General features: G+C 27.8%; 1 protein-coding gene across 2 annotated transcripts in view; it reads left to right on the plus strand.

Annotated features, from left to right (window-relative positions):
• The first annotated feature begins 5,467 nt into the window (after nt 1-5,467).
• Nucleotides 5,468-27,623, plus strand: part of LOC129913765 (allatostatin-A) — a 37,151-nt gene continuing 14,995 nt past the window's right edge. Inside the window, exon 1 of one of the 2 annotated variants that reach the window (XM_055992609.1) lies at nt 5,468-5,852. Coding sequence is in view for 1 of the 2 variants with exons in the window: in XM_055992607.1 (XP_055848582.1) it covers nt 8,618-8,654 (37 nt within the window). In the remaining variant the exon portion in view is untranslated. Of the gene's footprint in view, nt 5,853-8,528; nt 8,655-27,623 lie in introns of those variants that run through there. The other variant, XM_055992607.1, reaches the window with a different exon arrangement.

Below are 27,623 nucleotides of genomic sequence, written 5' to 3' on the forward strand. Positions count from 1 at the left end.
TTTTGATTAAAATTTTTGAGTGTAGTATAACACAAAAAAGCCAACTTACGAAATAAAAAAAATATTTTTTTTACCGTTAATAACGGTACCTGTCATAGAACGGTTTTTTTGATTTATGAATATCTCGTTCAAGAATACCCCGATTTCAACGAAAATTTTCATACAAAAGCCTTTAGGTGAAGGTAATATTAAAATTTTAGCTAATTTTCAAAAAACTCATTTTTGGATTTTTAAAAAATATTTCAAAATTTTTTTTGAAAAATCAATTTTTTGAAAACGGGTGTATGAAAAATTTTGAAATTTCGTTTTTATGCGTAAATAAATTATTTCTTCAAAATGGCATACCAATTTTTTTTTTTGAAAAATGTTTGAAAATTTTTATATATAAAAAATAATTTTTTTTTTAAACGGCTCTAACGATTTTCGAAAATTTTTTTCTCAAAATTCATACTTGGTTTTATTTTAAAGATCATTTAAAACGGTATTTAATTAATTATAAAAACAGATTTAATTTTTTTTTAATTTCTTGAAAATATCAAATTTTAAATTTTCTTAATTTTCTTGAATAAAAAGCTTTAAAGCTGGGTCACTAGGCAAGTGCTTTACCATCAGACTATCTCACTTTTTAAATTTTTTTTTATTTTTTGTTTTAATTTTAAAACTTTCTTACGTTGTTTCGAAATTGATTGAAAGATATTTTATGTATTTTTTCAACATTTAAATCAATGAATGTACATTTTACGTTGTTTTTTCCCCTCAGTGTACTATTTAACTATGGAGAAAATGTAGGTAAGTACATAGTTTAGTTTCATCAAATTGTCGCAGTATTTTTGTTGTTTTTATTTTTTCTGCGTTAAATAAACTGATGCTTAGAAGGAATGATAAAGAATAGTTACATTTATACATTTAATAACTTTTTGATAAAACTTTTTTTTCTATGTCAAAATAGTTTGTTAATTGTTTTAATTGGTACTCAAACGAAAAAGTGTTTCCATTTGAAGAACTTTGACAATATTTAATGAGCAATTAAATGCAAACATGAGAAGGCGTCTAGGAAGTAAAAAAATATTTATTTAGCCAAAAGACGAAACAAGGACTCTCAACGGCATCATAAGAGGTACAAAAAAAAATACCCAAAACATTAAGTTAATATTCTGAATTTAATAAATAGAATGACACAAGTCAAATTGTTGTCACAATAAGAGAAATACCTTTCTACTTTTAATTGTTTGTTTAAAAAGTCAACAGTAGTTGACTTCAGTATACCTACACAGTGTGCTACAGCCACTAAATTTAAGGTAAGGGTTATTTCGCTTAGAAAAATGTGAAATATTTTTGTTTCTAACAATAGTGAGATAATAGATTAAATGATTTTTATTGACTTCAATCGCCCTTTGGTTTCAGGTTTGATTGGTCATGAAAATTGTATCTAAGGATATTGAATTTATAAACTTCTTAAAATAAAATTTGCAAACAAGTTTACTGATATTCGATATTTGGAAAAGCAGCAAATAAGGTTCTTATGTTCTACAAGGAAGGTTATTGATTCGATAAAAAAAAACATGCAATAAAGGATATAAAAGTATCTTTTCACAGATTTACTGACCACTGAAAACAAGTAAAAATACTATTAGCTTAGCCTTAAAGAGATATCTACCGAAGTTTACACTCTTCGACACTCGATTATTTTTTAACTAATTAATGATGTTTTACTGTATTAAAAAGAAAAACAATAGTTCCAAAAATTAATATATTATTTTATATGATTTTATTAATTTTTTTGAATTTTTGTAAAATTATGTTACTTTTTCACATTTATAAAAATTTTAGATGGATACAGATATTTTCCAAAAAGATTAGAGTTTTTCAAGTCTAAATGTATGGAGTCGATCAACTGTGTGACGTTTTGACCATTATTGTTTTTTATTTCTTATCTCATGATGTAAAACGAAAAATTGATCGTGTTATATCACCAAACTAATATATTGTAATCCAACCTTAACCTAAAACAAGGTCTAGAGGAATGATGGTTTATTTATGTATGCTACTTATAAATTAAAACAAAAGCTCACTTATAACAAAACCTTTATTTTAAGTATAGATCTGTATATCGTTACCTAAAACTTCGCTTGCATAATAGGAAAAAAAATTTCCTATTTTTCAATTTTCTCAAAAACTAGAAGGCATAGGAACATTATGGTTTTCAGTATTTAATAAGGATTCATTCCCTATTGAAATCCACAGTCTTGACAAAAATAGTATTCAATGTATTTTTTTAATCTTATTTTTCACCAATGCACAGTGGTACCGGTTTCTAAGAAGGGCGGCCATAGGAGATTATGGTTAGGATAGCAACAAAATATACATGAATATGTGTGAGAATGTATTTTTTTAGCAATAAAAAAGAATTATTCAAATGAAAAACAATTGATTTATAAAGATATCTTGGATATATTTAATAACAAAATGTAAAAAGAAGCCTTGAATCAACATACAAACAAATGATAACTTATTTTTTTAAATTATTTATTTGGTTTTTTTTTCAATTTCAGTCATAATTTTTATATAACATCTTAGATTTAAAGCTTGCTTAATATCATATATTTTTATAAAAATATGTACAAAAACTTAAAGGAAACATAAAAACTTAAAGAAAAAAAAAATATTATGCAAAAGTTTTAAATATGAGAAATATGAGTAAAATTGAAGCAGTGGGTGTGAAAGAGTCAATCGTAGCCCGTCGCACTTATGCGCAGAAAGATTCAATTGTTTAGGAAAGTACACATGCTAGAGAAAATTTAGGTATATGAATCATGTATTTATATTGATGACAACATAGTTAAAAAAGTCTAGTTAAAGTGAGAAGAAAAACAAAAGTATGAAATTTGAACCTGTCCTTTCCTAGTCTGTTTTTTTGTTGAAAATTTTAAATAAAATAGAATAGTAAACTCTTTAAATATAGTATATATATACATATACCTTCAACTTTAAGTTCCATAACAAAAAAAAATTTTAAAATAATTTTAACCGAAAAATACACTTAAAAGTTTAAGTTGATTCGGGACCAAAATTAAAGCATTGAAACCAGACTTTTTTCGACAACTTTTCATGGTCGATATGAAAAGTTCCGTTATTTTCTCAAAATTTCTGTTATGCCATCTTAAAGAATAGGCTTTTTATAACAAATATAACGAAAAATGACGTCATTATATTGACATCGATATTTCGGCCTATGGCCTACTACGGAACCACTGTGCAATGTTGACTTTGAAATTGATTATTTCAAAAACGATTGATTAAAATATAGTTTATTCAACCCTTTTAAATGGAACAAATTCGTTCAAGATTTGTTATTGCTGATTATGATTCCTTGGCATAAAAGAATATTCCAGCCAAAAGTGCTACTAAATCCATTGGTGCATTTCTGAGAAAACGGCAACACTGGTCGGTTTTCAGTTTTTTTTTTATTCAACTCGAAAACCAAGCCTAACTTTGAAATGGTTCAAAGACACTTTTCATAGCAAATTAAATTAAATAATTTAATATAAAAATAAAAATTAAGTGTAGAATTTTGAAAAAGATATCATTGGCAATTGTAAGTGTTGCCGTTGTGTTTTAATAATTTTTATTTATGATTTAAAGTATTTTTTTAGAAAATTGCTCTCACGAAAAAAAACACGTTTACGGAGATATCTCGAAAAAAAATCTAATCCGATTTTTGTAAAAACAGATTATTATTGCTGAGGTCTTCAGGAACAAAACCCAATTTTAAGTTTTTGTCGCCATTTTAGGTCAACCTTAAACTTGTTCAGGATCACTGTGTATTTAGGATGAAATATTATAGAAATGAAAACTTTTCTTACCAAATCAAATGCATTTCTAGTTGCATTCTTATTAGATAAGGTTAGGTTAACGAGATGGCTATCAGCTAATACACTAAGACCATGATTGGTCCGTTGTGATACCACAATGAATCTTTGAGATTTTGTCTCTTCCTATTCGTTGAACCATTTGGAGCTTCTAATTAAAGCGAGCGAGACTACCTGTGTCTATATTTGCTAGCTCACTAGGGTTATTATAGTAGAATTCTCCCAAATGGAGTCTACGTCTTTAAAATAATGCATTCTTATTAGTATAATCAGAAAACGGGAAAAACTTTTCAATAAATGTTGTTTTGATTTAAAAAAATTATGATTTTGGCCCTTATTGTGAACGATTTCGGGAAAGAAAATAAATAACACCATTTTTCAACGAATAATTCTTTCGTCAAGTAAGAAATATCTAAACATTATGTATCTCGCAAACCATATTTTTTTTAAGCCAGGATTTATAAAAAAAAATGTAGCTTTGATTCAAATGTCGAAAAAAGCGGTTAGCATTGTCACCAAAACGAATTTACGAGAACAAGTAGGCATCCGAACCTATTTTTATCAATAACTTTATGAGGCAATAAATCTCCCTATTGTTATTAGTTTCTTGTTGATTGTTAATATTGTAAAATGTAATAAATTCAAAAGCAATATTCCACGCCAATAAATGTTTCATTGTACATATTCACATTAACTCAGTTCAACACTCAAGATAACGGTGATACCACAAAATACTCCATTTAACTGCAATAAAAAGCAACAAGTGCTTTTGGTGTACCATCGTTTTCATTATTAGAAACTCAAAAACCCCCACACACTCATATCAACTAAACACAACAACGACAGCTAGAATTTCAACAAAAAAAGTCCTCTATTCTCAGAAAAATAAAAAATGGCACAATTTTTGTCAGAATCAGCAGCAATAATATTGTCCGCAAATTAAATAAAAAATTATCTTGAACAGAAAACTCATTTAACTTGTCACCCATAATTGTCTGACCATTTCACCATGTACTTGTATATTTCTTCAACTATTCAGAACAAGAGTGTCCAGTTTATACAATAGAAAATAAAGGATCCAAACAACCGTTTATTTTCAAAGGACACACAACAAGTGACAAGACAATTGTATGCACTTTAATTAATTCAACAACGGTTTCATGTTTTCTTCTTCACAGAATAAAAAAACTCAACAATACTTACCAGCGAGGATACTAATCTCCGCTCAAAATGATTGGAAAACGCATGTCCGCAAAAGCCAAAAGTCATACACACAGAGACGACTTCTTGGGCTTTTCCTGAATATATCCATCGTGTGCTTCATCCGCAAAACCTATCAAGATGTCTCCTTTGGTTGTATGAGTGCTGTTGCTGCTGCTTGTTTCTGCGGGCAGATGATTCTGAGGTTTCTGTTTGGGGTGGTAGAAGGTAGTAGAAGCAGCAATAGCAACAGCAGCTTTTCGCCAACTTGTTACACACTGATAACGAAACACAACGTCACCGTTGTTTTTGGTGTTTACAAAAAAAGCCAAAGGGATGAGCGTCGAGAATGACTTGTGCTGTGGGCAGACATTGTTTCCATATAAAGGAAGAACTCGGATCACAGCTCTTTTAAACATCAACGAACAATTGACTTGTGTGCACATCCCGAAGCAGCTTTTACAGAGCTGTACCCATCATCAACGTTCATTTTGGCCGTGTTATAACCAACAAGTGGATAAAAGCATAAAAAGAACTGTTAACCGGATATAAATAAAAAGTGTGAATTGGCTTTTTCATTATTTTGAATTTAAAAATTTCACAAAAAGAGTGTTTAGTGAATGAGAAAATTTTGAAAGTGATCAAATTTTTGAACGAAAAAATATTGCTTAAAATATAAATCATATTCAAATAGTGGTGTTATTTTGAGTGTTTTCAAAAAATTGTTTTTTAAGAAACAACTTGAGAGGAATCTTATTCCAATTTTTCCCCAAATTATTTCCGGTAAGTTAAACTTGAAATTATTAAAAAAAAAAACAAGACGTTGGAATGGAAATTGTGAGCTCAATTTAGATCAAAGATGTTAATTTTTGGGATGTTACTTTAGAGACGACAAGTTATAATTTGGCTTTAATTAGTGTTTAGTCTAGTGCGAAATGATTTTTCTAAGTCAAGGAATTTGATCTAAACGTTTTTAAAATTGGAAAATTTGGAGAATATTGAGCCGTTGGTTTTTGGTTTGATATCAAAGTAAAAACCCAAATTTGTTAATTTTAGAAAGTGGAAGTATAAAAATAAAGAGATTGTGTAGTAAAGCGTCATTTTCTATCACTAAAAGTATTTATTTTTTTTTTATAAAATTAAAAAAAAGTTTATTTTTTTGGGGACGAAAAATTATGCTCTCGGAAAAATTATGATCTCGGATCTTTTTTAATGATAGAATGATACAACTACGTGTTGCATTATTTAAAAATAGGTGACATTTAACTAGTGCTTGGATTCAATTCTAAAAATTAAATCATATAAATAACAAAACTGAACAAGCTGTTTAAACAGAAAAATAAATTACATATAAAAAAAAAATAGTTAAAAACCATTATTTTTGAGAAAAAAACGAATTTGTAACTTCAGGTTACGAATATATAAATTTTTCAAAATAAAAAAATAAAATAACATTATTTACTGGAGATAACTTCTTTTATATCTTTTATAAGGATCAAATTTTTACTTAATTTTTTTTTTTTGAAAATCTCAATTTTGTTTTAAAACTTTCAAAGCTTCTTAAACGCCAAATGCTTTTTTATTGAAGCCAGTGACTTAGACTAGCATTATACTTACTCTTGAATTGATGGTATCTCGAAACCCTTTTATTCCTTTATCATCCAACTGAATATTTTTACATTGTAAATCATTAAAACTAAGAAATTTTGGAAGTTTTGCTTTTTTTTATTTAAACGACGGATCAAACTGTGAGTAAAAATAAATCATAGAATAGGTCCTCCAAATTTGAGCCGGATCAGTCTAACATTTAAAATTTTTTTTCTTCGTCAATTCAACTGAATTTATTAAGGCCATGTTTTTTTAACCGGCTCTAAGGATTGTTCACAATGAAAAAATAATACGGTTTCTTAAAAAAAAAAAAAAAATCGAATGTAGATAACAACACCAAAATTTACAGAGATATCGTGTGTCACACAATCAAAATGGAAAAAGTTTATACTCTCAAAAACAGCTCAAGTGATTTGAATTTAAATGTTTTAGTTAAAATATTCTTTTTTAACAATTATTTGAGGAGTGAATAAACCAAAAGGCCGGATTTCCACTTTTCATGTTTTCCATTTCTTTTAATGAAATCGGCTTTATTTATGACTTCCAAAAAAAAAATTACTTAGCAAATTTTTTTTTTGTGCCCAAATTTTTTTTTTGAAATTTCTATTTTTTGAATATTTAAGATTTCAACAAAAAATCGCATTACAATTTTATTGAAAAAAAAAAAGAAAATAAAAAACTTTTTTCTAAATTTTTGTTCAAACAGATTATGTACGAGAATTCTCTGTTATTCATTTAAAAAAAAATTATTGAAAAATTTTTAAGGAAGATAACTCTTTTTAGAGTTAATGAAGTAGTTGAAATCTGTTGGCTCAAATATTTAATATTTACTAAAATTTAAAAATTTGTAAAAACAATTGTTTTCTCTGAAATCGAAAACAATTAAATATGTGCATTTTTTCACAAACCCATCAAGAGTTCGATTCTATAAATAGTTGGAAAATCTACAAAAATTCATTTTTTGGATTAATTAATTTTAATTTTAAAGAACAGCATAAAGCATATTCTTTCTTATTGTTTCAAAGATAATAAAATTGAAATCAATAAAGCAGTTTCCGAAGAAATCATAAAAGCAAATAAATTTTCATGAATAAAATAAATGTATGTAAATGTGTACATATTTATGCATTTATGTATAAACTTTAATTTTTTTGATTGAACGTAATCTGTGCGTTATAAAATTTTGTATTTTCATTTTAAATACTGAAATAAATCAGTAAAGTAAAAGAATCAGCACTATATAAATTGGACTTGTTAACATATTGATTTTATATAGCTTTTTTATGGCCTTAAGTCCAGTCTAGTTTCTAGTTTTGACGATTCAAATTTTAATATTGCTGGATATAGTTTGCATTAGGTTCTTGCCAAAAAATGTTTGGAATATGAGCTGAAACCAGGTTTAGTTTTTTTTTTTAATTCAGGTTTAATTTTTAAGCTTATGAGACATTTAATTTTGAGTTTTTACAAATTCTTCTTTGAAATGAACCATAATTATGTTTATGCCCTCCAAACTTAGAATTTTTATAACATTTTATTTATTTTTAAGTATTTATTGGAAACTCTTTATAGTCTTCAGAAAACTTAATGTATTTCTCTTTCTTTAAAATGCTGAAAAAGTATTTAAATAAGAACTACTCTAAATGCATTTCCTACCGAGATTTCTACCTATATTTAAATTCTTTAATTGTTCGACTCAGTTTGGCTTCCTACTCCCTTCAAATATCGAAATTCTTTTCCTTCAAACTTTCAAAAGTAACTTTCTTCTAAAAGTCTTTTTTTTATTAAACAAACTATTTTTATCTCCAACTTTTTTACTTTTACTTTTCTTTTGTTTTGTTTTCTATAGTACTTTTATATGTCAATCAAAAATTCTCTCACCCACTTTTGTTCTCTGAACAAGAATTCAACTACGTTGGTACTCCAAGTCTGAACATAAATTAATGTCCATACAAAAACTAACTATGGATTCTGTAAGTGGTAAGTTGATGATGCTGTCGAATCAATGTCCATATTTAGATTTTCAAAAACTAAAACTGAAAAAAAAGAAAAGAACAAAAAACAATACGATGAAAATAACTATTCAGGGAATTTCTATTGCATTTCAAACTTTTTGAACATGAGTTCAAAAAGAAGCTTATCAAAACATTTTTGTTTTTAAGAAACTTAAATTCTTAAATAAAATTATGTACCGAAAACATTTATTTTATTATAATTATGGGGAGAATTATAAAGAGACCATTGCACCAATCTGTTTAGCGCTATTAAGATTTTGGATAGAGTCCTAAAAAAAAAATGGAGAAGCAGTTTCTATTTTGGTTGAGAGGGCTCTCAAACGTTTTATTATATTCTAGTCGGTTTCTTAACCTCCGAATCTTAGAAACATCGGGCAGTAATAAATCAACAGAACCTAAAACACTAAAACAAAGCCCCTACTTTTTTAGAACTTAGAACGTTCAGTTGGAACAATTGTCACCTTTTCTGATGTTCCGAAAGATATTAGAACTAAAATTCAGATCTTAAAAGGTTTCAAATGCCTTGAATCTAAGAATTAAAAAACATTAATTTAGCCCGTCCAAGGTGTTTTTCAATGAGTAAAGTCACATTGATAGCTTCTAGAGAGTTCTTCATTTTTCAGTATAATTTGGTTGAATTTTGGTTGACATTTTACTTTATTTTAACTATTCCACCAACTTTTAACTTTTTGTTGAAACAAGTTCCGTGATTGTTGTGATCCAAGTCATCTAAGTTGATTTACATTCTCAATCAAATCTTCGATTTGATGATATAATGTCGCATTTAAAAATAATTTAATGATATTTTCCACTCAATTATTTCCCACAAAATTATTTCTACATAAAAAAAAGTACAAATTCCTTTGAACTACCTACACACATCTCCCATACATGTTTCATTTGTGTTTCCGCTTATTTTCCGATTGCCATTATTATCATTTACAGTTGACTGACATCAAAGAATTTTTCTTGGAAAAATCTTAAATCTGTAAAACATCTTTAGTCAATTTGACATTTTTTTCTTAACAACCAGTACAGAGATTTTTTCCTATGCAAAAATTCAAGGTGCATTCTCTCTATTACCAAAGAAATGAAAAAAAAAAAAATAAACTCCAATAAAGTAAACATTTTTCTTCCAAGTTCTCCATAGAATTCTCATATATAAACTATTCCTATAATCATATCAAGTGTTGAAAAACAACATCTTAAGAAATCCAATACCTATTACATATTTTGTTGAATAGACAACAACATCAAGACAAAAAAAAACCTTGATGTGCAGAACTTCTTTTAGAACTATTTTTTCTTTCCATTGACTTTGGTAAAAGGATTATTCAAATTCTTTCCTATCCTGAATGAAAAAAACAGAAAAAAAAACTTTCCTATACAAATAATATTATGTTTTTTTGTTTCACATGTATGTGTGAATAAGTGTTTATGTATGTATGACAAAATCTAGAAGAATTGTTATTTTACAAATAAAATGTATGCTCATTAGAATTCTGAGGCATTGTCATGTAATTTTTTAAAATATGGGGTTTTGGGGAGTGTGACTTCTTCAATTTCTCATTGGGTTGATAGAGAGAAATATAATATTTTAGGCAGAAAAGTTGTGTGTTATATATTCAAATGATATATGTGAAACCCTAAGTGCAGAAGTTTTTCAATTTATTTGCTAGCTATGGAATATGAGCTTGAAGTTCAAAAAATTCTTTTAGACAAAATTATTGGTGGTGATTTTGTCTTGAAGAAAATACCGAAAATCTCTTTAATTTAAAGGAGTTCTTAAATTGAAAAAAAAAATATAAAACACGTTAAAAAAAAGGTGACATTTCTTGCAAAACCAAAGGTTAAAATCCATGTCAAGACATTATATATAGAAATAAAGATCAAATCTAAATAAATTAATATTAACAACCACTCTCTCTCTCACTACTCAATTATATACATTTGGGGTTTTTTTTTCTCTCTTAATTGATTCTAACAAATTGCTCAATTTATTTTCCCAAATACGTGGCTAACTTTTTGACCCTCATTGAATCAATTAATAATGAGCGAAAAATTGCTAAAGAAATTTGACTCAACCTACTTTATCTGTCGCTGTCATTGAAACCTCTGTTTTTTTGTGTAACTTGTGGTACAGGCAAAAAAAAAATGAAAATAAAAACAAAACTCCTTCTTAATATGCGGTTAAAACTTTTGAAAGGATATGGAAATGTGTTAAGGAAAAAAATATTAAGTACGTGTTGCATAAAGTTTTTATTTGAAATGTTTTATTTATTCAAGAAGATATGACTCACAAATTAAATGGTCTTATTCTCAGAATTTGTAATATGTATTTGTAAAATTAAACAAATTGATTTGTTTTGACTTTAAATGAGTGTTAAATTTTGATGTTCTCATACTGTATTGTTCTTAAAATTGATTAAATGACTATAGGGTATTTGCTTAAAAGTTAGTTTTAATAAAATAAAAAACTGTATGTGAAAAATATTTAACAGAGAAGTTATAATATAGAAATAGATAATAAAAAATGTTATTTGTACTACATGGTGTATACGTACTATTTTTTTGTTTAATGCATTTTTCATACATTTAAAAGTTTTCAAATGCCTTTGAAATTCAGAATACTGTGTACTTTTGGTGACAATGTTGAAGAATATTAGAGAGAAAAATCGGTGCTTTATGCACCGCTTATGCACTATTTTTAACGAAAAGGATAAAAAAATATCCACAAAAAAAATGCTTTAAAAATAGTAAATACTAGCAGTATGAAATAAAAAAGTACAAACTAGGTTTGATATCGTTCATACTTTTTATTGAATTGTATTCTGCTCATTTTGGGCATTATATACATATAATTTTTTCTGGAATAATAATTTTTTCAGAATAATACAGTGAGAGAAATATTGGCATTATTTTAGACAAATAGAGTGGTTGTATTTATGTATTTTAAATATTATTTCCTTGTAGTCGTTGTACCCAGTTCATGATTGGATATATTTTTATTAAAAAAAATTATGATTTGCAGAAGATATTAAGAAAAACTGCAAATAAATATCTAAAAAATTGAGTAGTTAATTTTGTATTATTTAGAGTGAATTTAGTCCCTATGAGGGTATTTTGTTTCTATTTTATATGCTTTTGTTAAGAATTAAGCAAAATGACCTCTTAAGTTTAAAAATTTAACAAAAGTTCTAAATAATTTATAAAAAATTATCAAAAAACTCAAAGATACTTTTTAGCATTTTAAATGCACTAATATTTTACAGAAAATAAAATCTCACACTCGGCACCACACCGTTTTTGTAAACTGTAACAGTTTTGTTTGAGATTTCAACGAAATACATAATGTATGAAAATCACTTGCGAGGTTTATCGATACAATAAACTTATAGGATTGATTTTATTTCACATTAGAATTTCGAGTCAGGTAATCGAAAAGCTAATTGCAAAACAGATGGTCCGTTTTTACGAATAAAAAGAAATTATGTTTTTAGTAAAGCATAACAAAACATTAAAAAAATATTAATTCAAAAATGATCCAACTTAAATACATACTTAAACTTTATCAATTTAGAATCATTTTCGACATATTACTTATTTATGTCTTCTTGTTGAAGGCTGGATTTGAATCGAGAATGGGTTTACATGGTGTATACGTACTATTTTTTTAGAATTTTTGAACTTCATAAGTTCTGTATAGGTCAGTACATAGAAACTTACGTTTTTTTGTACGTGCATGAAAAAAAAAATCTACCATAATAATTGTTTATGATATGAAACTATATTTTCTTACTTTTCTAGGGAATCATAAAAAAAATTAAATTATTTAGAATATAAACAATTAATCTCTAGCGTTTTGCGTTAAAATAGGTACTGCAAGTATCGTTAAAGTTAAACAAAATTCTTCATAATAGCTAATTAAAATTTTTTGTCACTTTGCACTTTTCAACTTAAAATTATTTTTCTCATCTCCAACACTACCAAATATTGTGTTAAAAAAAAAAATTAAAAATCATCAATTTATTCATGAGCTTGAACATTTTCATGATGTTGCTAATTATTCAGAATTCAGTAAACTTGAGTCACACAAAATTTGTAAACATCTTACTTTTTTCTTGAATAACAAAAAAATCGCACTTTTGCTAATTGTATTCAATTAAAACTAATTGTTTTCGTTGCAAGTAGTGTCATGAAATCGTCATAAAATGGTTCTATTTTTAAAAGCTTAAAGAGTTAATAAGATTTAAGATGTCGTTCTTTAATAGACGATATTAATAATTTTAAAGAAAGTCATTTTTGTAAGTATCTTTTTAATTTAGATGATGCTTAATGAATAGGTATTCAATTTCAAGAGTATTATTTTAACACCTTCTCATCATTATAAGTATCTTATGTCATTTTCTAGATGATGTCAAAGTCAACGTATCATTTAAAGTGGCAGTATAATGAAGATGTGAAGAATTAATTACATTACTCATTATTAAATGCTCAGGTAAATGGAAGGATTTTTAATGGTTGCATTTAACAAAGTTTAATATGACATTTAATAGAAGGAAAGATCTTTAAATAATAAAACAAATCATTTAAACTTACATCAATTTTACAGAGCGTATTTTAGAAGTTATAGTAAGAATATGTTTTTAAAAATCAACGGTTCTTTAAATCACCCACCATTCTCTAAATGCTTTTGTGCAATCATGGTATGGGTAAGGTTATAAAGAAATAAAGATGTACTTTACACTGACATTTACTAAAATGTTTTAATCCTATAGACATGCAATAAGGGGAAACCGACAAAGTTACGAATTCCAGAGTTACGGGCGACAGAGTTACGGCCGTCAAAGTTACGCGAAACCGAAGTTACGAAAAACTAGAGTTACGAATTCTAAAGTTATGTTAAGCTATGACGTGTGATCTTTGGGTTGACAACAATTGCGAGGAACGATATGGAATTATGCAAATACAAACAAGAGATTAACATTTTTCTCATTGGTCAGAACTAAATGAGTTAAGCGAAAATCTTTAATCTTCTAAAATTTTGATTCGATAGGTATAGATATACATATATGGTTTTGTTTTTGTGAGAAGATCGCAAAAACGTTGAAATAGAAAAAAAAAACATAAGTATGCTTATGTAAGTTTGGGGGACATAATTGAAATTAACTTCTTATTTGTCCAACTAATATTGCACCAACGTATTTTTTTTTTCTATCAATTAATAGATTTATTCATAGCGTATTTTGTAATACCCACTTTGTATATCTATACCTATCCAATCAAAATTTTACAAGATTAAATAACACCCATTTTCGCTTAACTCATTTAGTTCTGACCAATGAGAAAAATGTAAATCCCTTGTTTGTATTTGCATAATTCCATATCGTTCCTCGCAATTGTTGTCAACCCAAATATCACATGTCATAGCTTAACATAACTTTAGAATTCGTAACTCTAGTTTTTCGTAACTTCGGTTTCGCGTAACTTTGACGGCCGTAACTCCGTCGCGCGTAACTCTGTTATTCGTAACTCCGTTGCCATTTCTGCAATAAGGTATGATAAAAATAAGATAGAAGAAAAACGTCAAAATTAATAGAGTCGTGAGGTAGCATTAATTAACCGAAAAATTTAAAGCAACAAAAATGTACAGATAAGTATTTAACCCTTTTGGACCCAGCGTTACTCTCATGTAACATTTTTTTAAAAATTCGTAAAAAAAATTAAATTAAACAATTTTTTAGGTTACGATGGCTTAATTGAAAGATAATAATGCCTAGTTACTCTATTATTACAAAAAGTTAGTCAAATATCATACCTTTAATTTTTTTTATCGAGAAAGGGACTAAAATTCACATTTTTTTTTGCAAAAAAAAAAAAATTTATAGTATATGGTCATAATTTTGAAAAAAAGATATAAAAAATGTTAATGCAGAAAGTGTTTTGTTTTTTTTGCTTAGAAGAAGAAGCATACATTATAGTTTCATAAAAAGTGATTTTTTCAGTTCTCCGACTTTTTTTGGTGGTCATAGGCAGTTCATGTTACTTACATGTAACATGAAAAAAACACATTAGTTTTGCTATTTATTATTTTGAAAAATAACTTTTTGCTATTCATATTTCTTAGTTGTGATGTTTTTTGTATTCTGTACAAGAAACTCACATGTCAAGCGGTGCAAATTTGACTCTAACTTAACACTTATATCGTTCGAATGAATTTCAAGACATTCATACCAAAACAGATGAAATTTGCATTGCATGGAAAGTCTGATTGATCGCCTTATTGAATGAAGTTTTGAGTAATAAAATTGAATATTTTAGTAAAATAAATATTTGTTTTTCCCTAGGGAATTAAATGTGCAGAAGTTCAAATTAGGAAATGAAAAATTCCTATTTTGGTAATTTGAGATTTCAGCATAATGTGCTTTCGGTATTTTGTATTTTTGGAATTTCAGGTTTTCGTAATTCTGGGTTTTAGGATTTTAGATTTTAGGAATCTTAGGTTATCAGAATTTCAATTTTCGAGATTCTGACTATACAACCTAAAGTAAGGCTAAGATTATACACAAATTGTGAAACTTAATTAAATTCTTATAGAATATTTCTTTGCCGCCGGGTACAAAGGGGTTATGTCATAAATGATAGTTTGCCAGAAAATGCGATTGAAGTTGAGCTAATGTATGAAAATCGATGAATTTTTGAGCATTGATGCTCTTATTTTTATAGGAAAGAGTTGCTCTAAATTTATGTTTTTGATACCAAATAAAATAGAAAAAAGAACTTATTCTTATTTCATCAAAACATAAAAAGTGCAATTTTGTGACTTAACCCCTTTGTACCCGGGGCAAAGATTTAGGAATGAATAGTTAAATATAGTACATGATTTAGTCACCAGAGATTAGTAAAATTAATTATATAAATAATTTAAAAACAAATTTGGTATGCCATTTTGAAGTAATTTATTTTTACTCAACATTTTTTGGATTTGAGTCGTAGGGCCCAAAACCTCTCTGACGAGTCTCTAAAAAAAGTTACATGATTAAGTTTGGAATGTCGAGCTATCCGCAATCTGTAAGAGCTGTATAGTTCTCATTCAGACACCTTCCTCACTTTTTTCGCATTCTTTATATCATCTTAATTTTATGTTTGACTATCGTCTTAGTTTCAATGTTTTTTTTTTTGCGAATATAATATATAGCAAGTAGGATTAAAATATTTGTATTTTATCAGTAACTTATGTTTTCACTAGCAAAAACTATTTCTGGTTATTTATTAAGCTGAAAAGGTCCTTTACGTTATTAATTAATTAATCTAACTATAACTTGTATAGTTTCTAAATAGTTCAATTTTAAAGTTCAAGTGACCTCAACTCCAAATTTATAAAGCGTTTCGCCCAGGCACGACAGTGGGCTCATCAGTTAGATCTGTCGTACCCTTACTAAGACGCCTTATTTTGGTCGATGTTTACCGACACTATATAAAACTCACAGCATGAATATACTGTGAATTCTAATATTCAAAGGGAATTTGTTTAAATTCAGACCTTAGAAAAATGTATGCCCGTGGTCAGGCTGATATAATAACGAAGAAAAAAATAACAAAAATAATAAAAATTATTTAAATTATTTCTATTTTAAGTGGAGCGATTGAATATAATTCAATTTTAAAGTTCAAGTGACCTCAACTCCAAATTTATAAAGCGTTTCGCCCAGGAGTTGAGGTCACTTGAACTTTAAAATTGAATTATATTCAATCGCTCCACTTAAAATAGAAATAATTTAAATAATTTTTATTATTTTTGTTATTTTTTTCTTCGTTATTATATCAGCCTGACCACGGGCATACATTTTTCTAAGGTCTGAATTTAAACAAATTCCCTTTGAATATTAGAATTCACAGTATATTCATGCTGTGAGTTTTATATAGTGTCGGTAAACATCGACCAAAATAAGGCGTCTTAGTAAGGGTACGACAGATCTAACTGATGAGCCCACTGTCGTGCCTGGGCGAAACGCTTTATAAATTTGGAGTTGAGGTCACTTGAACTTTAAAATTGAATTATATTCAATCGCTCCACTTAAAATAGAAATAATTTAAATAATTTTTATTATTTTTGTTATTTTTTTCTTCGTTATTATATCAGCCTGACCACGGGCATACATTTTTCTAAGGTCTGAATTTAAACAAATTCCCTTTGAATATTAGAATTCACAGTATATTCATGCTGTGAGTTTTATATAGTGTCGGTAAACATCGACCAAAATAAGGCGTCTTAGTAAGGGTACGACAGATCTAACTGATGAGCCCACTGTCGTGCCTGGGCGAAACGCTTTATAAATTTGGAGTTGAGGTCACTTGAACTTTAAAATTGAATTATATTCAATCGCTCCACTTAAAATAGAAATAATTTAAATAATTTTTATTATTTTTGTTATTTTTTTCTTCGTTATTGTTTCTAAATAGTGACAAACTTAACTTTGATAATTGCCTTTCATCGTTAAAGAATGAAAAACAAATAAATAAACAATGTAATTGCTCGTGAACAACCAGAGCTACATCCAACGATATCTCTGTTTGTTTTATTTCTTAGAAGGAATAGAATGGAGTTAAGAAAACAATAAAACAAACACAAAGTATTTGACCAAAAATAAAAATTAATTTTTGCAAAATTATTTTTTATTTTCACATTTTTTCTTCGTATACCACTTCAAAGGAAAATATTTATTATTTTAAATATAAAATAATCATTTCTTTGCAGACTATAAGAAAAATGTATCTTGTACTTTTCTTAATGGGAGCTGTAAGCATTTTTTTTATTATGTTCAATGTTCACCCAACATATGTATACTATATTCCTAATTTTACTTCTTGGAAGTTTCTTTTTGTTTTCAATGGAACAGGTAAATCCGCAGTAAATATGCCACAAGCAGTATTATATTCGATTAAGATGGTTTTCCAAAATTTGCATTAAGCAATATTATGAATGGAAATACATATTATTGAGTGCTTCATAAAATTTACGTAGCATCCATTTAAGCGGTTTTATTTTTCTAAAAATTTAAATAAAATCGATTGAGATATTGATAGCAGCATATGAATACATGATATTCGAGGAGTCTCTTAATATTTAAGGGTTGAAAGACTTGATGATGGAAAGAAATTTACATAATGGAATCATTTAATGAAGTTTGTGTGGTCAACTGATTAATTAATTTTTTTTTTTTAATTTTGAGTTCTTATTTTAGTACAAAAATTTATCAAAACAAACAAATTTAACGTACGAAATTTTTCTTACCTTAAACCTAATGTTACAACTTAATTTTATATGTTATTCATTGGAAAGGTATCGTGAAAAAGAAGAAGGTACGCAATATAATTTTGATGTGTGCGAGAAATAAGAATTCAAGTAAGTAGTGACGCACAAACCAGCATTAACCCATATTTTCATTAATTTGAAAGGAAGCAGAGATACTTTCGTCTCAGATATAGGGGAGAATTTTTTATCAAAAACAGTAAATCAAATCAAAAAGCACATGTTTCAAAAGACGATTAACAGTATTTTAGAGGTCTTTACTTCAAGAGATTATAATCACTTAGTATGTAGGAGTAGTTACACACTTTTTTTAATTTCGTTAGTCTTTTTTTAATGTTTGTTTAATTTATTATATTGTATAAATAAGTTTTTTTAATTTTTGAGGCAAAATAAATAAAAATGAAGTTATAAATAATAATTTGATTGATAATAAATTCTCGTAAAAAGTGTTCCCTAATGTCGTAGTAACGTTAAATTTAAGATAGATCAAATACATACAAGTAGAGTCAAAGGAATGAAAAGCTAATTGCAACACCGTGCCTCAAATAACAGAGGGTTGCAAGATGGTCTGAAAAAATGTCTTAACAAATCAAAAGAAGTTACATTTTTTTTATCAAAACACAGTAAAAGATATTGATTTAAAAATTCACCAAAAGTAAATTTAAAAACTTAAACCTAGTTCAGTTTGGAAGTAATTTTTACATATCACTTTTTTCTAGATTATGGAGGCTGGATTTGAATACAAAACCCCAAGCGTTGCAGTTCATGGCACAAGTCCTGGGTTACAAATCCAGAGTTTTTCTTATTTAATTAATATTAAAAGACATTTAAATGAATAGAACAAAATAAATAATTATGTTTTATTATGATTTTATTCAGGCATAACTTGTAAGCAGAAAAATAATAACCCAACAAAATTGTTATTAGAGTGGGTATACATGGTGTATGCGTACTATTTTTCTTTTACTGAAAAGTAAAATTGATTCTAAGATTTAAACCAAATACTAAAAATTCAAAATGTTGATATTTGGGATAGAGTCCAAGAAAAGTATAAATTTTGGGTCAAATGGTATTTTTTTGGAGGAAGGATTAGATTTTGTAATCAGTCAAAAAAGTTTATGATTCGTGTACTAAATACTTATATAGCAACTGAAATTTTACTGGGTGGTATTATAGGTACATAATGTAAACAATTTGTTTTAATTAACCATTATTACATTTTATAAATAAGTCATTTATTTATCTATAGAAAAACAAATCACACAAGTTAATATTAAAATGGTTTTTAAAAATCACCAACTGTACCTCCAAACAAGATTGAAGTTGAAAATGTCAGTATTTTCCTTCAGATCGATCTTATAAATACTAAAGCTGTGTTTAATTGGTAAGTACTTAGACCAATAAAATTTTGCTTGGTAAACAATATCAAATGATTTCTAATTACAAACAAAATATTTGTTTGTTGTGTTTAACGGAGAATTTTTTTTTGTCAAAACTTATACATTTTTACTTTGTAAATTGGTACTTGTTTATGCATTTGCAATTATTGATTTTATTTTACTTTAAAGTAAATTTAGCAAGTGTAGGCTTACTATTATTTTTGATCTATATGTTAACAGATTTGAAATCAATTTATCAATGTAAATAAAGATTCCTTTGCCATCACTTAACGGTGTTAATTTACATTACTTAATTTTTTTTATTTAATTTGACATGAAGCCCATTTTACAACATACAAAATCATCAATAAAAAGAAAAAAAACTGATAAAATAATAAGAACAATCATTTAAGACCTAATATCAAATTTTCAAAATGCACCAACCTTACCCACACAAATATAATCTCCCCATTCATTCTTATTTCATTCATATTTAACCAAATGCCATTTGCAATACTAATTCCAATGTACACCACCTACCTACAAAATCCGTATTTATAAATGCTGATTCTAACCATAATGCCATTTAAATTCCGGTAGCAATAACACTTACACAAAATATATATCTCCACAATAAAACTCAAAAGACTTAAAACATATAGGCAGCAGTAGCGGGATCCTTTCCCTTAGGACGGATATGAGAAATCTTTTAAGAAATATTGCAATCACTTTTTTGACGGAAGTAAGGGAGAAACAAAGGATGTTATGTGGGTATAAATTTATATACTATACATACTTTTGCATGGTATTTTCATTCACAAAATAGAAACTAAGTACACAAAAGCAAACAACTCGCAGAGATAAACCCTATATAGATGGCAATAAACCGTTAACCTGGTAGAATATCATAAAGTTCCAGCTAAAGTCAGATGACGCGTATTGGCATACTAAGCCAAAACAACATCGAAGGCGAAATGCAACAAGCTGATGAGACTTTATTTTATGACCAGAATTGATTCGCATTGTTTTGGAGGGGTGATGCAAAAGGATTTTTATTTTTATGTTGTAAAAAAATCAGAGCTGTCAAAGGGTGTATTTTAACTTTATTGTGGTTTTTATTTATAAACAAAAAGAAGTTTTTGAGGTTGACATTAGCATGCTTATAATCAGTGAAAGAAAACTATTTTTTTTATGTATTTCCGTCAAATCTTTTTAAATGACACCCCTGATAAACTATCGCAAACAAGTCTAAATTGAAATTGTTGATAAGACCATTGAACCTCTATTAAAATAGACAAGTTCAAACAAGTAAACATTATAAAGAAGATTCATATAATAAAGACTTGAATACTTGTTAAAGAATATAGAGCAATAAATTACACCTTTATTGCTTCGTTTTTGCACTTTTAACGATGCATTAAAATTAACTTTATTACAAAAACCTAAAGCATCATACTGTCCTCCGTATGCACCTAGCACATAGACAGTTTATTGTTTTGAAACATGAAAAAGTTCTTGTTCATCCATCAAAACAATTACAACATAATGAATATATTGGAAAAAAGTTTAAACCATGTTTTACACAAGTCTTGGCATAACTCAATTTTATTAACGTTTATAACATGAAACAAATTTAAATTAATATTTTCAACTTACTTCTAGGAAATTTGTTTGTTTTATTAATATTTTTTATCATTGATATTTATACAGGGTGGATAAACCTTTGTTTCAGTAAGAAAAAAAAAAACTGAGTTTTGTTGAAGTTTAACCAAATTCATAGAAAAAGTTCTCCTCAGGTCAGGAGTTGATGTACAAATGTGCTCATTTCATAGCATTTTAATTTATTGCTTAGAAAACTTCTTAGCAAATTGGTGACTTCTTCTTCTTGACTTGTTGTCAACTGATTGTCTAACTGTCTAGTGTTTTTATAAAGAAGTTGTACAAGCTCAATGTCATTTTCTTAGAAAAAGACATATTCGAATATTATGAAATAATATAAATAATTGTTGTTAAGGACTTTTAGTTGCTTCACATTATGTTTACTTCTGCATGAATATCAAGTATGAAGAAAGGTTAAAAAAAAGAAATCACATTTTCGCATATATAATTCTTTTTAGTTCCATTTTTATTTTCGTAGAATTCAACAAGATAGTGGAAGAATTAATACATGTCATACATTAAAAATAGTAAGTCAATTTGTATCAAGTACTCTTAAAGGCAATGTATGGAAAGTCTAGTTTTAAGTTGTGATGCCCATCACCAAATTTGGAGAGAATTTCTATCTCGGCATTAATAAAAGCACTTGTTCACAGCGTAATTAGTCTTTTTCAACAATATTATCTTTCAGAAGTACCTATCAGTCTTTTGTTTCTGAAGCTATTTTCTTCAAACTTAAATAATAAATGTCTTACCACAAAATTTAAGAAGAGGACCTAAGTTGAAATTTTAAATCGGTTCGAGGCACTTCCGTTTCCCAAAACCGCATTCAAAATTCGAAAAATTCATCTTGGATCTCTCAAAGTTGCTAAAAGTATGTCTGCTCGTGGGAAAAATTAATTTTATTGAATTTCTGTTTTTATGTGTTTTTTTAACCATTTTTTTTAGAAAAGTTTTTGAAAATTATATAATATAAAAAAAACTATTAAAAAAAGGTCTCGAACGTTTTTAACTTTTTTTTTCAAAAAATTATTTGTTGCATAAGAAATAAGGTAAATGGTATACTTCGGGCGGAGGTCAAAACCATTTAAAGTGATGTTTTTGTAACTTAAAACTATATTTTATATTATTTTTGAAGTTTTTTTGTTTGTTCAAAATAATTCTTTTTCAGGATCTACTTCTATTTCTTAATTGAAAAATATTTTTCAAGTAATAAATTTAGAGAAAGGGATTTAACTTCAATTTTAAATCTGGTCAAGGCATTGAGAAATAAAGCTCAACTGATATCTCAAAAAATGAATGGAGGTCAATTATTCTTCGAATTCAAGATAGAAATAAAGTTTGTCAAAGTAATTTTGACTGATTTTGAAGAATTCCTGATCAAAAATTTGTTCGATTATGCTGAATTAACCGTTTTACCCCTAAGCACCGTTACAACCACTAGATGAGAAAGGTTTTTTGAAAAAGATCATAATAAAAAAGTAAAGAAAAATAATTTTGTTGAAAAATAATTTTTTTCGAATAAATTTTTGGAAATAAATGTTCTGAAAGTTTAATGTTGAAATCTACTTTCGAAATTTTGGATCTACTTCACTTTTTTTTCAAATTTGCTTCGAAATTTTGAAAATGAAATCCGAACCCTGCTACATACATACATACGTGCAATCCAGTTGTGAGAATATTCTTTCTTATGCAATATATTAAACGGTTTACTCCGTTTTGTGGTCAAAACCATTTCAAACGGTGTATTTGAGTCATTGTAAAAAATATTATTCCTTAAGAATTCTCTAAAAAATCAAATTATAATATAAGTAATAAGTATAGGGGAGAGTGGCGGACAGTGAGACGGTGCAAACAGTGAGACAATCCATTTTTCTCTTTTCTGAAAATAAGCACAGTAACGCTAGTTTGGGTCAAAACGTTTATTTCCCCGTCTGCGTCTTTTAATTTTGTCCCGACTTAATTAAAGCTGTCCATTTTCCCCCGCCGTAAAATATCACACAAAATCAGGTGAAAGTAGTTTTTGGAGTGTTATAAAAAGAGTGTATAACACAAAAAAATCTGGTTAGTGGACAGAACTTTTTTTACATATGTATTATATTTATATGTTCTTTCATAAAAAAATATCATTGAATTAGAATTCCTTCTCGTTTTTTGTAATTTTATATTTTTCCGAAAAATGATAAAAAGTAAACAGTGAGACATTATTAAAAAGCAAACAGTGAGACATAGGTTTTTTAAAAAGCAAACAGTGAGACATATAGATTTTAAAAAAATCTATTATTTTAGCATGACTTCAAAATGATTTCGTATTGTTTTTTCTTTCATTTTTTTTTGGCTTTTTGTTTTTTTTTTTTGAATAAATGGGTTAAAGTAACATAAATTAATTAAGTATATACTTGTCAATTACCTAATTATTTGACGTTTTCGTTATTTTTTTTTTCACCTAAGAATGTCTCACTGATCGCACCCCTTTCAAACAGTGAGACGTTTTGACTTTTTCTACATTTTAGTCCAATGTGATGCCCTCATTCATTCTTTAACTATAAGTTTTTTTGCAACATTAAGATAAAATATGTCTTAAACTAACTTCAAAGTTTCGTTAAGCTATCTCGAAAACATTCTAAGATATACCAATTTAAAAAAAGGGTGTCTCACTGTCCGCCACTCTCCCCTATGTATTTTTTAATTTAAAAACATTAAAGCTTTTTTTTACAATATGAGTAAGTAGGCGGACCCAGTCATGCATTTTATTTAAAGGATTTATACTTTAACATCTATTCCAGGTTTCACTTTCTGCTGTAATCTCTCCTTGGCTTCATTTCCAGGAAGAGATAACAAATGTCTGTATCTTTTCAAAATGACAATCGGTTGGTTGTCACTTTTCATGGCTACTTATAATACAATTTGCCTTCTAAATAATCATGATGTTTTTTTTTTTAATCTGAAGAAATTGCAACCTTCCCCAAATGGATTTTTCTTCACAAGTTTGGTCCATATCTGTGTCTATATATTACCTACAATAGTACAAAAATTAATGTTTCTTACATTAAATTTTAAAAAAATACGCTTTTTTACTGTTTCAAAGAAACCTTCAAGCTACTGGACTCATTCAATTTCGAAGTCTTTGCCCTCTCATTTCTATTGATACACTTAATTTCTATTTACTTTGCTGAGAAAAAGACTCATTCTCTTCATTGTTCCATCATAACATCAATTTTTCTGTGTTGACTCTTTGAGTGTTGCTCTGGTACCAAACTAAACTATTCCTGATGGTAAATGTAAAATCTTTTAAAAATTGCAATATCACTTCTCCTATGAAAAAAGCAGGACATCGTTGTTTCAAATGAAATATCATTTTACACTAGCCTTTCCTTTCGTTCTGTTTACTTTGTCTTTTTTTGTTCGTTTCTTAAAGCTGAAGGCGTTGCATGCATGTCACGTTTCATTCACATCACAGATTCTACGTTCAATTTGTTTGATTTGTGACTGTCCATTGGACAACTACACTACGTTAATTGTTAGACGGTGACTGTGTTAATAATGGAGTGGTAATAGTTCATATGACCTTTTCATCTTTTCTGCTCTACCAAAGATATAGAGAACATAACTTGCATTGAACTGGAAAGTCTATATCAGAAAGTGGCAATGATTGTTATATCAATCATTGGGGTTAGGAGGTTCAACTTTGAAAGACAAATAATGTCCTAGACAGAGGAGTGCATTAAGCATTAAATCACAGCTTTTTTTAATCGTGACGAACAACTAAACGTTGATTGATCAGAAATTACCTACGTTTCCTTCATTGACAAGGTGGAAATAACACAGTATCAGTACTAGTCCTCATTCATTTTTGTTGGGATCGATTTGACAAAATGTCGAAGGTTATTAAAGAAGATAATAAATAGATTTTGAAGCAGAGGTTTACTGTCTTTGGATTTTAAGTAGTTATGATTATGAGGTTGTCACATGAACTTACTCACAAAAAAAAAAAATAGGTTTAAGAAATTTAATTTATGTTCAAACTTTTTTGGACTTGGGCACAAAGGCAATGTGGGTAGGGAAATAACGGTAGCTTCATTAGTTCCAGTTAGATTTAACTTCTTTGTCAGTCCAGGCACAGAGAGTCTATAAGATCTCTCATTTTTTAAGAGTCATTAAACCTGGCTCTCCAGATAAGGGTTGTTGGTGCTGCATGCCCGAAGATAAAGGAGTAAGACTTCAAGAGCTTAAAAAATGTGCGCATTGTCATAATTCGCATCTTGGAAAAATTTTAAAGCATCACAAATTTTCGTGATTACACCAAATCAAGAAAAAGCATTCTACGACCTTCTTGAAAAGACTTTTGATAAGTTTCTCTCTTGGTTCGGCCTATTCTACTTTGTAGCGGAATGTCACCAAATCAAGCACTCAATTTGCACATTATTCCAGTGCATTTATAATGTTCATAATACCCAGCAGTTTGTACCACCCCCAAATTTTGTTTGATCATTTGATAGAGAATTAGGTGAATATCATAACCCTGATTTTACCCCTTTTGGCCGCCATCTTGGATTTTAGTTTTTATAAAATATATTAAATTCTGTTCATCCTAGGTAAAAGTTTGTTATATAAGAAACGTAGACAATTTAATTTCGCGTTTATGTTAAGATCATTTTTTCGATATTCTGAATCTGAATATTTTAAAAAAGATTACAAACCAAAAAAGTAAAAAAAAAAAACGAAAAAAAAAAGAAATAAAAGAAATTTTTTAAGTTTTGAGCACTTTTTATCAAAATTATGAAAAAATCTTCCGAGAAATTAATATTCACCTTAAAATTCCCTACAACTCTGGAATACAACTTTTTTTGTATCGCTATAATACAAAAATTATTAATACTTCTTGTTGAAAAATACTCCCTTCTTACCAAATGAAGAGACTTAAAAATAAAAAATTTCACGTTTTGAATTTTCTCTTGTAAGAAAATGCTCATTTGAAATTCAAGATTCGTTGGAAAAGAAAATTAAGAAAAAAGCAAAGATAAAAAAAAAAAACGGACAAAAAAGTGCATTTTTTAACAAAAACAAATAACTATTGATAACGTTTGTATTTGTAGCGAAACAAAAAAAAAGTTGTACAGCAGAGTTGTAGAGTATTTTAAAGTAAAAATTATTTTCTTGGAAGGTTTTTTCATAATTTTGATAAAAAGTGTTCAAAATATAAAAATATTAATTTTTTTCGTTCTTTTACTTTTTTGGCTTGTAACTTTTTTAATATTAAGAATATCGAAAAATTGTTCTCAACATAAAAGACGCGAAATTTAATTGTCTGAAGGTTTTATATAACATACTTTTATCTAGGATAAACAGAAGTGGAGATATTTAATAAAAACTAAAATCCAAGATGGCGGCCAAAAGGGAAAATGAGGCCCCAGATTCGACGAACAATAATAGGCTAATGCATAAAGCCAGTTATGAGACCCAAAAGTCCATTCTGCAGGCAAGCACGAAAACTGCTGAGAAACCAGTCGGAAGGTTTGATATCTTACAGTCCAAGTGGGAGCCTACGAGTTAATTAACTAATAAGATACCTCAAATTGAATGACTCTATTAAATATGATACATATTTTTGGTGTGTTTTTTCTTTTTAATTTTTAAGATTTGAGCTTTTGAGCTTGAATTTAAGAAATGGCACCCGACTTTTTCAAGATAGAAGAGGGTCTCACCTTAAATCTGATGTAGTTTTAGACTTTAACTTTATTAATTATCACATACAAAATAAGTGATTTTAGTGTTTTTTTTTAGCATTTTAATAGGGTTACCGAGTACTTGCTTGTATTTTGGAAAAAAAAAACACGACATTTTAGAGATATAAAAGGGTATAACCTTAAATCTGATGTATGTTTTGAACTTAAACTCTATTAAATATCATACAATTTTGCTGACAAATAATTATGTTTTTCAGCATTTAAGTAGGGTTGCCGAGTTCATTGTACCTACATTCTTTATATTATTTTATTAATTTCTCCTCCTATTTAGGATTTTGGCATTTAAAAAATGTTCTTGTTTGATCAAACTACAAAGATATGACAAAATAAGTTACACATGTTTTTCCCTTTAAAATAGGGTTGCCACACAAGCTCCCATTTTAATAGTGACCACGTTATTTTTTGTCATTTAAAATATCAACTTATCTTTTATTTGGCACCAATTTTAGCCTCTAACTTTAAGAGTTATGAAAGTTAATCGACGATACGATTGCCTCGCTGTCTTTAAAGCCCATAACGAATTGACCAAAATGCCAGAATGCCTTACTACAAGTATTAAAGTGAGTAATTGCACGCACAGAATAGTGGGTGAACAGTTTTAAGTCACTTTAATTTTGGTTCATCTTGAATAAGTATTTAACCAAATGGATCAGCGAAGGTCTGCCAGTTCAACAATTTTTTCAGTGATTTGATTGCGTATTCCAGGAAATCCATATTTCCATATTTAACCCTCTATCAATAGAATTGTGTGGGAATCAAAATATTTAATAATTTTGTTTGTATTTGATGTCAAACTGATTTTTTTATTTTTTTTTTCTACGAATCCAATATCTTATCTT

This window comes from Episyrphus balteatus, chromosome 3, assembly GCF_945859705.1.
Source record: "Episyrphus balteatus chromosome 3, idEpiBalt1.1, whole genome shotgun sequence".
Classification (NCBI taxonomy): domain Eukaryota; kingdom Metazoa; phylum Arthropoda; class Insecta; order Diptera; family Syrphidae; genus Episyrphus; species Episyrphus balteatus.